General features: G+C 34.7%; 1 protein-coding gene and 1 pseudogene across 1 annotated transcript; both read right to left on the minus strand.

Moving 5' to 3' along the window:
* Positions 1 to 8,626: 8,626 nt before the first annotated feature.
* Positions 8,627 to 10,152, minus strand: LOC132308609 (epidermis-specific secreted glycoprotein EP1-like). Its single transcript, XM_059806735.1, has one exon. It carries the CDS (start codon positions 10,112 to 10,114, stop codon positions 8,795 to 8,797), a length of 1,320 nt encoding a protein of 439 aa, XP_059662718.1. The 5' UTR covers positions 10,115 to 10,152; the 3' UTR covers positions 8,627 to 8,794.
* Positions 10,153 to 13,225: 3,073 nt separating this feature from the next.
* On the minus strand, positions 13,226 to 14,646 carry LOC132308610 (epidermis-specific secreted glycoprotein EP1-like; annotated as a pseudogene).
* Positions 14,647 to 15,104: the final 458 nt, after the last annotated feature.

The raw sequence follows: 15,104 nt of genomic DNA on the forward strand, positions 1-15,104 counted from the left end.
AATTCGTTCAGATCTGAGAGAGAGAGAGTTGTAGTTGGTAGCTGGTGGAGGGGTTATCGATGGATTAAACGATGGAGTTTATTAGAGAGAGACAAAGAGTTAGTTGTGTAGATGGAATAGTTGTTGTCAGTGGACTAAGCCAGTAGAGTTGATTCGCGAGTGAGTGAACGAGTGAGAGAGAGAGATTGACAATGGGATTTGCCGTGCAGAAGAGGCAGATATGAATGGTGGCCTTAGTTTTAGGGTTTATAACATCTACAAAATCAACGGATGAGATGGATTTTAATTTAATGGGTGAGATGAAATCTTATTTGGGCCATGATGGATTTTCTCTGGGCCAGCGAGTTATAATTCTTGGGTCCATATTAATGAAGAATGTGAGTTGGGCCAACATAGACTAAACATTTTAAATGTATAATAAAAATAAATGGGCCTTTGTTGATATATATAACGAGCTTGATACGAGCCTTAACAAGCCCATATTCACGAGCCCAACGTTGTTCAGGCTCGGCTTGTTTAGTAAACGAGCCTAAAAATTGGGCTCGAGCTCGACTCGTTTGCTTAATGAACGAGCTCGAACTAAGCCCTTAGCGAGCCGAGCCCGAGCTGTTCATGAACAGTTTGATTCATTTACAGCCATAATAGCTTGCCACACGTTATAATATAAAAACACATTTTCTAAATTAACAAGTGACAAGGCATTAATTAGGCATCAACGAAGGGTTTTTTTTTTTTTTTTTTTTTCTCACTCAAATGAAGCTTACCTTGGAATCCACTAGTCTTGAAAACCAACCAAGGCCTTTGTAACCTAAGTCACATAAAGCGGGAGCGGGAACAAGAGCAAATTCGATAATGGGAGCATGAGAGCAGCAGAATTAAGTCATACATAGTGAGAATTTGAGCCATAACGCGCGCGGAGTGTAAGAGCGGGAAATCGTTCGGAGCGTGAGAGCGACACCCGTTGAGAATGATTGTGTGACTTAATTTGTAACTAACACAAGAAAAGAATAATGTTATTTAGGCCCGTTTATTTATGGAATAAACTAATTGATGGGGAATTTATAATCACTTTATGTGATGGATAAGCTCAAGTGTGGATCATATGTCCTACATAAAAAAAAAAAAGAAATTACAAACAAATTAGAAAAATCAACTTAAAATTTATTTTTGATAAGAAAATGCTTTAAAAACTGAAGACTAACATAATTTTTCACTTTTGAGGTTAAGCATACCATATGTTTGTTTATTTATTTCACAAAATCGTTTTTCACAAATAAATTATTAAAATTTTCTGGAGAATGATGTCACAACTGTATTTTTATTTATTTATTTTAGATAAGTAGACAACAATATATTCAAAATTAATATCACTTTAATGATGACCTTTATTTTTTAAAATTAACAAAAATAACTCACATTACTTACTGAAAAGAGAAAAAGAAAAAGAAAAAGAAAAAGTAACAACTGAAAATTAAACAAAAACAACAATTATGAAAAAAAACACAAACAAATTAATATAATAAAATTTTAGGTTATTCAATCATCAATTTTTGTTGATATTCAACACTTCAAATGAAATTTATATTCTAAATTTTGTAAAAATTAATTCCTTATAGAAGCATTCCAATACATTCTAGATATATGCAAATCTATTTGTGAAAATGAAATATATATAAGAAAAGAGTTTATTTTTTTATTATTCTAAATATATCGTATTTGAGTTGTAAGGATTTTAAGATAATCACAATATGTAATGAATTATGTTACATTTGAAATTTTTAAATAACTATTCATTAAAAAAAAAAAAAAAAAAAAAAAAAAAAAAAAAAAAAAACCTCATTATCATGGATATTAAAAACTCATTATTTAAAAAATAATAATAATAACCATTCACCTCCGTACCAATATGTTTTTTCCCCAGACGGTGAGAAGAATTGGCAGAGTTTCGGTAGCATTGTTTGTTTGTGACGTGTTGTGTTTGAGATGGTAGGCATCTTATTTTGGCTTTATATCCTCTCCCCTTCACCGTCCAAATAAAATTGATAATTTAAATGAATTATTGCAAGCATGGGGAACATCCCCACGACTCTGTGGACCCAGATGTATGGATTTTTATAAGAGCAAACGCTTATTAGAAAGCAAGTGAATGAATTTTTTATTCAATTCACCTCACATTATTATTATGATTATTATTATTATTATTATTATTACCACTGCACGTCTTTCTCACGACAAAAGAAGCTCGCAGATCCATACATTATCGGTAACGTATAACATATGGCATTGTTTTGGAATTTGAGCGAAAAATGAAAATTATACTTAGAATATTATTTGCATATACTGATTCCAACTTGTTTAGTCAATCTTTTGACTCAGTGGGACGAGGAGAGTTGGAAAGGATGAAAAAGAGAAAACAAAAAGTGAATATTTGGTGCCTTTAGGCTCCCATTTTCATGCCTCGCTACAGTTGCAAATAAATTAATCTTAAACCTTTTATGAATTTTATAAACAAATCGATGGAATCATTCATTTTAATTATGTTGAACTCGAGCTAATTAATTTGAATTATTTGTACTTGTGATTAGATCAAGTCAGAGTCTAAATAGTATGGAGTTTGCCTATCATATCTTACTTTATAAGCGCGTGGTGGTACTCGATGCGCATGATCCATCTCGTAATGTTAATACTCATTGTTTGCGGTTTGCACCAATCATACCACTTTAATGTTTTCAGGGAGTCCTTTAGTTCTTGGCCCAATTGAAGCCTAAAATAAACCATAGTTTTAGTAACATAACATTAGTCTCAATTTTATTGAAGTGCATTGTGCATAAGATCATACATGAAATTTAACGTAACATAAAATTGGTCACACTCAATTCAATGACAACTGAATTTGGTAGGTTTTGTCATGACCCCCCAAAAAAAAGAGATAATTTCACTGACACCCCCAGTAATTTGGCCAAATATCAGTTTAAAACATTTTTCGAAAATAACTATCACTCATATTACAAACGTTTGCTCCGTTTTTCACTCACACCCCAAAAGTTAGTTGACAGGTATGTCAAACTACTTTTTACATGTAAAAAGACATTCTTACCATTTGACTTTGGTTTGACCCACTTAATGACATGTTTACCTTCATTTGACTTTAATTTGACTAATTAAATTATATTTTTAAGTATTCAAATGACATTTTTACGCCCCCCCCCCCCACACACATATATATATATATTACACACAAGCACAACACCACCACCAACACCGGCGACCATCACCAACATCGGCGAGGATTCCAATTTTCCTCTTATATATATATATATATATATATATATATATATATATATATACACACACACACACAAGCACAACACCACCACAAAACCGGCGAGGATCTCGGCGTAGGAGACGGTGGTGCATCAGGTGAAGGAAACGACGACGGGGCAGGTGAGCCATCATGGTGACGAGCTCCCGGGCAACGACGGCGATGATGTCGGCACAGGAGACGACGGCAGGGCAGGCGAGATCGAGGGCAGTCTTGGTGCGGACGAAGACATTGAAGGCGTCGCCGGGGAAGGAGAGGTTGATGTTGGACCGGCGAGTCACCAAAGCCTTTCTGAAATTGGAGGTTTTTTAGAGAGAGAAAGGGGAAATTCTGAAATTGGAGGTTTTTTAGAGAGAGAAAGGGGAAATTCTGAAATTCGTCGTCACCCATCACCGTCGGGATGTCGGATTACAACCTCGACGGGCATCACCCATCACCTGCCTTGCGCCGCCTATCATCTAAAATTCGTCGTCGCCATCATCGTCCGAGTTAGACTTGGTGGTGGCAAAGGTCCGAGTTAGCACCTCCACTGGCGACACACCACCATTACCATACCACCACCTCCACCAACGTGGTCTTCAATTTTAGGTTGAGTGTGTGTCCACTGGTGACACACCACCATCACCATACCGCCGCCACCTCCAACGTGGTCTTCAATTTTCGGTTAAGTGTGTGTGTGCGCGCGTGTGTGTATATATATATATATATATATACATGACTCTCCAGAAAAAAGTCATTTTAATTGTATAATTTAAATAGGGGTATAATAGTAATTAGGTTATCTGATACTTTGGAATAAGTATGATTAAAAAATTAAGGACAAACATGTCTTTTCCCATGTTTTTAACGGAGGCTGTAACGGAAAAGTGAAAATGGACCTAAGTGATAGTTATTTCGAAAGATATTTTAGACTGATATTTGGCCAAACTACTGGGGGTGTCAGTGAAATTATCCCAAAAAAAAATCATAATTGATACTTATAATAAAAAAAATATAGTAATAATAATAAAAAAATGGTGTGATTATGTGAGATTTGTAAACCGGACAAGTTTGTAAGGTTACAAATACCCAATTAGTAAGAGTAAAGTAGAATAAACAAAATTTGTAACTACTCCACTTACCATCAGTGTTTTATGGATGGACTGTATTTGATAATTATTATTTACTCTCATATTTCAATTTGTAATTGCATATATATATCAGTTTGAATTTTTGTCATTGTATTAAATACTTTAGAAAGAATTTCTAAGCACTCCAACCAAAAAGCACAAAAAAATTTCTAAACTCGAATTCAATATGTGTGACCGGTGCATTATAAAACAAAATTTCTAAAAGTCAAGAGATAGGCGGTCTTTCTCGACCCTTACGACCCGGTTGAGTTTGTATGGCACTTATTAGGACGGTTATAGTTTGACTCGAAATTGGCATTGATAAGACGAATGAGTTATTATGAGTATTGGGATTATTTAATTATCAAATTAAGAATGATCAACTTATAACGTTGGGTTTGAGTTTCAATTAATGTAACGCGCAGATCCGCACTTGGCGGAACCTAACATGCAAAAGGCCAATTTTTGGAATTGGAAAATTTTAGAATCTTCATTTGCATATGCCAATACTATTCATTCAAAGTTGATTATTCAATGTCTTCACTGTACCAATTTTGTATTGGGCTGGAGACAACTGTTGGTATGGAAATACTGAAAAAGCAAGTCAAGAAGTGTCTCTAGAATCCTCCTTACATAAAAACAATTTTGAAATTGAGGTTTGTGTCCGGTCTTTTCTTCCAAACTCATAAACTAGAGAAATATGGAAAATAATATAATTATGAATCTATTATCTTTTAGTGACAAAAATAATATAATTATGAATCTATTTGGGTTAAAAATAAAAACAATATTTTTGCTATGGTAGTGTTTTGAAAAAAAATTGAAAACACTCAATCTCAGAAAAAGTGAAGTATGATATATATCAAATTCAACGTTCAGGAGTACTGCAGGTAACAACGGTGGTATTTGATAAATTTAATCAGCAGCCACCTAAAAAGACCTAGAAACCACCCACACATAGATTACTTTCAATGGTCTATCTAATGAATATGCACCCTTAGTCTGTCAGGGCCTCGCATTGTCAGGGCTAATGCTCATGTCGTCATGGAGAGCAAAGATTCCGACAGGCATAGGAAGGGGAGGTTGGAGACACTACATAGATGGAGCGGCAGGGCTAATGCTCTGCGCCCTACAGAAGGCTAGAATTACGAACCCGGGAGTTTGAATAGCTAACGGGGTCCTTACCCGAACCCAAGGTCAATTAAGGACAACACCGTCATTTACTTGGTGTGCAACAACATTTAGCTAGTGAAGAAATACATTCGTGTTTGATTTCTTTAACCAATTATCTTAATACAATCTACTTAATCCAAGCATACATCCCATCCTCCTCGTATATTCAAATTAAGATGTCCATCCATGTGCACTGCTTCTATCGCGAATACAGCTTACTGTCAGATTTAGGTGTAAACCACAAAGACTAATTCTACCAGCCTAGCGAATTTCAGGGCAAATCATGTTCACTGGATGAGGAGTTCGGGAATTATGTTTTGCTATGGAAATGTTGGAGTGTTTTAGCACTATGTATGATTTTGGGCCATGAACAATTGTCAAAATAAGAAAAAAGTAACTTTTTGGCATTTTGGTTTTGGGGTACTGTTCACGAAGTGTTTTAACACTGTGTCAAAAAAAAAAAAAAAAAAGTTACATCAAACATGATTTTGTTGCCAAAATCGACATTGTAGCAGCTCAAAAACAAAAATAGTAGAAACAAAATACATGCCAAACGGGCCTTATCTTTTAATGATAAAAGTTCTTAGAGTGTGTTCGATTGCATAAAATTAAAATTTATTCAATTGCAAAAGTTTAATTCCATACCGCTGAACGTACATTTAAATTTTATTAATTTAAATCGCAACAAAAAATTGAACGTTTTGTATCATTACTCAATACCTAATAATTTATACTTTTTAATCCAAGACTTGACATGCAATTAAAGTATTCTCTCATGATTTTGCTCTTTCCTTTTGATAGCACGTGTTGAGCTTATTTTATGTAGTTTAATTTTTGGGTATAAAATTAACTCACTCACAAAAATAAATTCCTAATAAGGTTCGATTCCTTTATTTTATTATTTATTTATTTTTTTGAAATATTGTATTACATTCTATAATCGAAGTGTATAATAATAAAATCAATGTCCAAAATAATAAATGCACTGAACTCCATTTTTGGGTTGTGCTTTGTGTTTGGTCCAAACTCAAAAGTTCTATTAAAAGCCAAGCCCCATTTTCAATGTGATTCTTAGACCACGTGGAGAAGGTATTTTTAGGCCTTTTCAAATGGTTGGCTAAGGACTACCCAACAAATTTATTAATTATTTTTAGTTAGGCATTTACTACATATAGTCACGCCCGTTTGGAGTTATTGTCGGAATTAAAAAAAAGTATTTTTATCAATAGAGGTGTAAAAAATTTGCAGTTAATAAAAAATTGGTGATATATTATAATAAATATTTTTTTTATTAAATTATTTATTAATTTATTTGGTAACAATTTTTTTAAAATACTTCTATTGCAAATTTTACAATAATATCATTTAATATGATGTTTATCATATTTGATAATAGCAATTTTATTGTGGAAGAAGTGTAATTGTCGTTATAAAAAATAAAATGAATAAACAAAATTGTCTAATGAAAAAAGAGTTACCAAAATTATTCAACCTTTGTTCAGAACGCAATTTTATAAGGTACAAATTATAGATTCATTCAAACACTCTACTGAACTAAATTTGACAATCATTTAAAGCACTTTGATGATTACCAAACATATCTAAATGTAATTTTTTTAAAAAATAAAAGCGCTCTTAAACAATAGCGTAGCAATCCCAAGCGAACCCTGCTTTGAGAAAGGAGAGAGTATACTGACTGAGCTAATTGGCTTGAGGATAATGATTTGGAGTCCCAATAAATCTGATTGATTTATGTGAGTGAGGGTTGATATCATGACGATGTTATTAATATCCTTAACGTCATGATGACATCAACTTTTAGACTCCGTTCATTTCAACGTAAAATATTCTTTTTGAAAAATATTTTTCTTTTTCAGATAAAATATTTTTTTATTTTTACTTTGTCGGTGTTTTGCAAAGGTGTACGTTGAGGTTGAGGTCGGGTCCATCGGGCGGGACATGCAAAATAACTTGCTGAAAATTGATGAATAAATTATTTTTGTTAAATTTTAATATATATTTTTTTCGTAAATATTTTATAATAACCAAACACAAAAAAACGTCCAAACTAACGAAACTTACTCAAACAAATGTATCATTACTCTTGTCTTAATGGTGTCACCCAACACATTATCTATACAAAATTTATTTATTTATTAATATATTTATTTTTGCAAATCCGTGAATCGTAATGCAGAAATTACAAACAAGTTATTGTATAGGATAGAAGAAACTGAAGTTTAACCAACATTTTCATGGAGTCTAATTATAATTTGGGATGTAGATGGACTAACACGAAAAGCCCAAACTGAGTCCAGGACTATAATATGATGTGCTCCTAAAACACTGACTTCACACTCTATTATCCAAAGTTTCCCTTAAACCACAAATTATTTAGTTCTTTATTTTGTTCAAATATAACTGAAGTTTTGTTTGCTTTAGATTCGACCACGTGAATATAGTATGAAACGTTTTCATATAGGAAAGTTTATTTCATTGACTCAAGCGACATTATTGATGATTAATAGAGGCATGTGAATAATCGAGCAAATAGCAAAGCTCTTTCATTTATTCCATTCTTTTCAGCATCCTCGATCAATGAGAGCTAACATCTTAACTCATGCATCAATTCTTATATATATATATATATATATAAACACACACATATGCAAAGGCTTGTTGAACACGGTGCATTAAAGTCTTGGGCTCACACACACACATATATATATATATAAACACACACACATATGCAAAGGCTTGTTGAACACGGTGCATTAAAGTCTTGGGCTCACACACATATATATATATATATAAACACACACACATATGCAAAGGCTTGTTGAACACGGTGCATTAAAGTCTTGGGCTCTTTTGTTCATTCAATCAACAATCCTCCAATATTTTCGAGACATTGCGCACCGAATGCACTAGCATTTTTATCCCCCAAAACTACCCTCAAAGGCAACATATTAACTATGAAAATAAAAAAAAATACTCCAAAAAAAAAAAAAAACTATGAAAATACATTTGCACCATTACAGTAGTTTTTTCACATTAAAATTCCATTTTTGGTAAAGGAAAACATTTGCAACTCCGTACAAAATAAAAACAAGACTTGTTACGAAAAGAAAATTATTTCCTTTATTCACGTCCGAAAACTAAATCCCCAAAAGAGGCCCATTGGGCCTGATTAGCGTTTGGGTGCCTTTATGTAGGCCAGATGTTTGGAATTGGCGACTTTTGAAAGAGTCTTCAAGTCATAAGCAATCCAACACATAGAAGTGTCTTGATGATAGAAAAAGCCCAAACACATGCAATCCTTTGTGCATTTATTCGAGCAGTCATTCTCCTTCATGGGCCCATCTCCCTTTGTGTACTTCGTACTCATGAAATGGTCCACCCCTACTATTTTGTAGTAGTAAAAATCATTCACCCCACAAGAGGTGACCTTCTCGGGCTCACAATCCTTGGTCCAACCCACCAACCCATTGGGCTTGGGGCATGCAAAACACTGGTTGTCCGCACAAAGCCCAAATCTCCCGCACCGCTCCGGCAACTGGCACTCACTTTCGATTATGGAGTGCTTGTCAAATAGGGTACTGGTCACCTCCCATGCTCGATTGTCCACCTTGGCGTTGTAAGTGTAAAACTTGAGGTTTCCGTCCATCTCCAACCTGACAAACGATAACGTGGCATTGTAGTTGGGCCTAGCCCAATTGGAGCTCCCTAGCCCTCCATCACTCACTTTGAAATCGAATTGTAGGAAATAGGTATCACCATAATCTGGTACACAACTAAATTTCACATACGCGAAACTGTGACTTGTAAGACTAAACAGCTTTAAAGTTGTAAAATAAACCATTGGTGTAGGGGAGTTGATGCTCTTGTAATACATTGCCACCCATTTGGGCTCAAGTACCAAGCTGTAAGGCCCATTACTGTTGCCTGCAGCAGAAGCCCGGCTGACAAGTTTAGTGGGCCCTCTGGACGTAAGAGACTGTCCCACCAAGAGAGTGTCAGTTGGGTAGTCAAAGCTTTGCCATATGAACTTATCTCGAGAGTCATGAAGGACCATGTTACCATTGGGGAGTAATTTGAGGCCAACGACACCTTTGTTGGCAGTGCCGGTTTGCCAAGCAATCCGGCCATTCGCATCGGCCAAGACAAGGTTTCCGTCGCTGCCGAATGTAAGCGTGGCTTTTTCGCGAACCGGGTTGGCTCGGTTAGCCTCCCATACCCATCGCAACACCGAGTAGGACCTCAACGTGCCCATACGTAGAGCTAGGGTGAAGGCATTAGGGGTGGTGTTGAAGAAGCAAAGTTGGAATGGGGAGTTGAAGATACTACTAAGGTTGCGGTAATTCCCACCATATTCTGTTCCGTAATCGCCATTATCGCCCAATTCGCCTTCATTGACATACTTGAACTGCTTGGAGGGAGGAACAGAAGCTTGAGATATGGAAAAAAATATTAGCAAGAATACAGAGAACAATGGCTTCCAACAAGACATTTCAGCTAGCGGTGTTTGCTTTTATCGCAGCACTGTCTTTTGCAGATAGATGGTTTTATAGGTGATGAGGAAGGGTATTTCAGTCACTATATTATTATACAGATATAAAGAAATTAAAATATTCTTAATCATTGCCTCAATAGCTATTTAATTGACACCTAAAACTTTTTGAGCCTTTAGAGTCCCCTATGACTTTGAATTCAAAATAAAACGGCCATTCTTTCGAGAAATTAAGGACTTTTCTGGTGGAGGGCGTGGGTAGTTTTGATTTGTAGAAACAAAGACCTGAAATGTTCCACTTTTTGCCCAAATTGTGGAATTCAAGTCTTTCAAATGGCTTGAAAATACAAGATTATCCTCATAGAGTAACAACAATTTCACACTTCGCTGCACCCAAAAACAAACCGTCTCATCAACTCTCTCTCCCACACACACTCGCCGCGCCGGGGGGTAAAGAAAAAAATAAAAAATATCCGGAGCGAATTGGGGTGGTGAGGTAAAGAAAAAAATAAAAAATGTCCGGCACATCACCAGCTTGTATATATGTGTCTACACTACCTTTATTTACTGCATATATAAATAAATAAATAAATATCTTCAAAAATAAAAATTAAGTAGGTAGAAGTGTATCGAACATGTTGGATATTATTATTACCTGATAATTTGAAAAAAAAAAAAAAAAATAGGATGAAAAAATTCAGTTATAAGAACAAAATTGAAAAGTAAAAGAGGTCTGATGGGCTACAATCATGAGTATTGATTTATAGTGAGTCCACTTCGGATTCCCCTGGTGGTCCAATGTCCCATTGCCTGACAGATATTAATGTCTTCTGCAACCTAACGGACCTGTGATGTCCGTCTCAGTCTCTGACATACAATAATAACGTCTGCAACAACTTGCAAATCTTAATGGGCGTTTTTGAGAGCGAGACCCACTACATGGTAAAAAGGCCTGAAGGGCTGCTCAAGCCTCACGATCTCAGCCTTACTCAAAACTTATAATTTTGAGAATAATTTTTTAATTTAAAAAAAAAAAAATTTATTTAGTTTATTTTTTTAAAAATTCAGTTATAAAAATGATTGTTTTTAAAGAATTGTCTTTTAATATTTTTTAAAAATTATTTTTCATTTTCTAAATTTTTAAAAATTATTTTAAAAATTATAAACAAAGCAAGTCTTATGTATTTAATTAAGTGACAATAGAGTTCTTTAAAGGTTGTAAAAAATTTCTTTAAACTTTAAAACTTTTCTTAAACTTCATTTTATAACATGCACGTTGTCGTATAGGTATGAATGATTCAAATCGTTGGATTGTTACATCATAATTGTTTTAATTTGTGTTTGAATCTTTTGTCGTTACGACAGATATGCATGTTGAAATATTGATGCAATAATAATTGAAAGGTTTTCTTCTTAAAAAAAAAGAATCGTTTGTCATTACGGCAGATATACTTGTAGTCAAATCCTTTGTCATTACGGCAAATATGCATGTGCAGACTCTGTCCATGTACAACGTCCTATACGCATTGCCCTATATCCAAGTCTCTGACAGATAGTAATGTATGCCACAAATTTGCAAATAGAAAAATTACTACATGATTTCAGTCTATTATGCCTAATTGAATAAAATTGAGGCTAGAAATTCTCCGGAAACATTTGACTCAGAGATCATGTATTATTTTCTCGGACTTTTATATCTCAGTGGTAGACAGATTACATGAAATATGATTACAGGTGCAAAATGTTTTTTTTTTTTTTTTAAATTTTTAATTAGAACAAGGATACAAAGAAAACGGAGAAACCCAAAAGGAACAACTTCACCCAAGAAGAGGATGAAGATCATTGCCAATAACAGAGAGGAGCCAACCAGGCCAAATATCCCAAGACGACGAAACCCAAAATGGTAAAGAGAGTGAAATGCCAAGAACTGTGATACATTACCATTAATGAAAATCTTCCCACTGGTGCACGCAATGAACAAACTCCACAAAATATGTCAATATCCAAAATTCTATCCATAACAAATTGTATAGTTTATATTTATTCTTTTTCAGTAGGGGCCAGACTTTAATTCTCTTACCTAAAAGATAGGTTAAATAATTATCTGATTCATTGATTCTGATGTTGTCACCGTACTAATATAAGAAAAAGTTAGATGGGGGTCCCAAAAATTTGCTGGATGCATGAATGCTCAAAACACTCTTGCATAGATAGTCAAAACACTCTTGCATAGATAGTTTTATTCTAGTAATATATATTTTTTTTTTTTCTTTTTTTTTTCTTTTTTTTTTTTTTTTTTTTTTAAGTTATTGGTCCCAGGTTCAAGTTAATGTTTACCCAAGAAACATTTTTTATTTCTTTTTATTTTGAAATTTCGTGCAACTGATATGTATATGAAAATTTTGCAAAAAAAAAATAAAAAAAATATGTATATGAAAATAATTACAGAAAGGGCGCACCAATAGGCCACCAAACAGCCCATTGAAAGGACTTAGAAGCAAGCCCATTCATCTGTCATCATCTTCTTCTTTTCTCCCCTCAACGTACTTTAAATTAAAAATCATCAAATAATTATTGGATCTAGTTAGAGATATATGATGTGTGGATACATTATGTACTTAAATAAGCTTTCGTAGCCCAGCTTCGACTACTTTAAAAAAAGAAAAAAAAAATATTAGTTAAATAAACAAAAAGCATTAATTTGCAGATTTGGTTAATTTGGGGGACACAATATTAAATTCTTGGTACATTTATTGCAGATATTTATGATACTATATTCAATGAATATCTACGTGTCAATTGAATATAGTAAAATAAGCTGGCATCCACCCCAAGTTCACAACAGTTCATTTTGCAGTCATGGCCTGTTTAATTTACTAGCACTTTTTTTTCTTTTTTCTTTCTCCAACACTACTGTAAAAGGAAACCTTTTATTTTATTTAATAAAGAATTACATATTAACCATGAAAATACATTTGCACAATAACACAGGTAATTCCAGAAAAAGCAGAAACAAGCTTTCTAACAAAAAGGAAATTATTTCCTTTTATTCATTTCCAAACACCAAAACACATGTCATTCCAGAAAAAGCAGAAATAAGCTTTCTAACAATGAGGGAATTATTTCCTTTTATTCATTTCCGAACACCAAACCCACAAAACAAGGCCCACTGAGCCTGATTAATGTTTGGGTGCCTTTATGTAGCCCAAATGTGTGGAATTGGCAGCTTTTATGAGGGTCTTCAAGTCATAAGCAATCCAACACAAAGAAGTGTCCTGATGATAGAAATAGCCCAGACACTTGCAGTCCTTCGTGCATTTGTCCCCGCAAGCATTCTCCTTCATGGGCCCATCTCCTTTTGTGTACTTGCTTATGAAATGCTCCACCCCTACTATTTTGTAGTAGTAAAAATCATTCACCCTACAAGACCTCACCTTCACGGCCTCACAATCTTTGCTCCAACCTACCAACCCATTGGGCTTCGGGCATGCAACACACTGGTTGTCCTCACAAAGCCCAAATTTCCCGCACCTTTCCGGCAACTGGCACTCTGTTTCGTCGTTGGAGTCTCTGTCAAATAGGGTATACGTCACCTCCCATGCACCAATGTCCACCTTATCATTGTAAGTGTAAAACTTGATGTTTCCGTCAATCCCCAACCGGAGAAATGATAACGTGGCATTGTATTTGGCCCTACCCAAATAGCGGTTCCCAGTACTTGAAGGGCCGGTCACACTGTAGTCAAATAATAAGTTATAGGCACCACCAGTATCTGGTTCACTGTTAAATGTCACACTCTCTAAACTGCCTTGACTGATAGTAAACAACCCAGAAGATGTAAAATAAAGCATGGGCTTGGGGGAGTTTCTTGTAATACAATGCCAACCATTTGGGCTCCAGTACCAAACTATAAGGCCCATTAACATTATCAATAGCCGACGCCCTGCTGATAAGTTTAGTGGGCCCCTTGGCCTTAAGAGACTGGCCCACCAAGAGAGTGTCAGTTGGGTAGTCAAAGCTTTGCCATATGAACTTATTATTGGAGTCAAAAAGGACCATGTTACCATTAGAGAGTAACTTGAACCCAACGACACCTTTGTTGGCGGTACCGGTTTGCCATGCAATCCGGCCATCGGCATCGGCCAAGACTAAGTTTCCGTCGCTCCCAAACGTAAGGGTGGCATTTTCACGAACTGGGTTTCCCCTGTTAGCCTCCCATACCCATCGGAACAGTGACTCAGACCTCGTCAAGCCCATGCGTAAAGCTAGGGTGAAGGCATTAGGAGTGGTGTTATAGAAGCAAAGTTGGAATGGGGAGTTGAAAACACTAAGAGTACGATAATTTCCATCATACTCTATTATGTAAGGACCGAATTCGCCATCATTGACAAATTTGAACTGGTTGGAGGCAGGAACAGAAGCTTGAGATATGGAAAAAGAGGATAGCAAGAATAAAGAGAACAATGGAACTATAAATGGCTTCAAAAAAGACATTTCAGTAGTGTTTGTTTTTTTTTTTTTTGCTGTGTGACTGCAAAAGCAGATATCCTTCATTTTATAGGTGATGAGGAAGGGTATTTCAGTAACTATATTATTTTATATATATATATATATATATAGATAGACACACGGCACCAACTGTGGGGGGAAAGTACACAAGCACTTATAATTGTGGCAGCCTTATTTAAAAAGTATTGAAAAAGCTATCATAAAGTAAGGAAGAATTAGTGTTTATTAAAGCTGACTCGAATTTATATTAATTTTCCAGCTAAAATTTGTGTAAAAATCACAAACAAAATCGGTGGTTCAAATTTGTTGACAACCTAAATGTAAATTAGTCCCATTCTACATATTTGTTAACATTTTAATGCAAAACTTTGGATCGAATCAAGTTATTTAATTTTTTAAAAGAAAAAAAAAAAAATTATATATATATATATATATATATATATAATCTTGTGAAGTATATAAAAAATGTTGGATTCAAGTA

Source organism: Cornus florida, unplaced genomic scaffold, assembly GCF_030987335.1.
Source record: "Cornus florida cultivar Cherokee Brave unplaced genomic scaffold, ASM3098733v1 CherokeeBrave_3.0.0_Hap2_Chr05, whole genome shotgun sequence".
NCBI classification, from domain to species: Eukaryota; Viridiplantae; Streptophyta; class Magnoliopsida; order Cornales; family Cornaceae; genus Cornus; species Cornus florida.

What these genes read in the sequence shown, in the direction of transcription:
- LOC132308609 (XM_059806735.1), bottom strand. Translation starts at nt 10,114, where the DNA reads ATGTCTTGTTGGAAGCCATTGTTCTCTGTATTCTTGCTAATATTTTTT.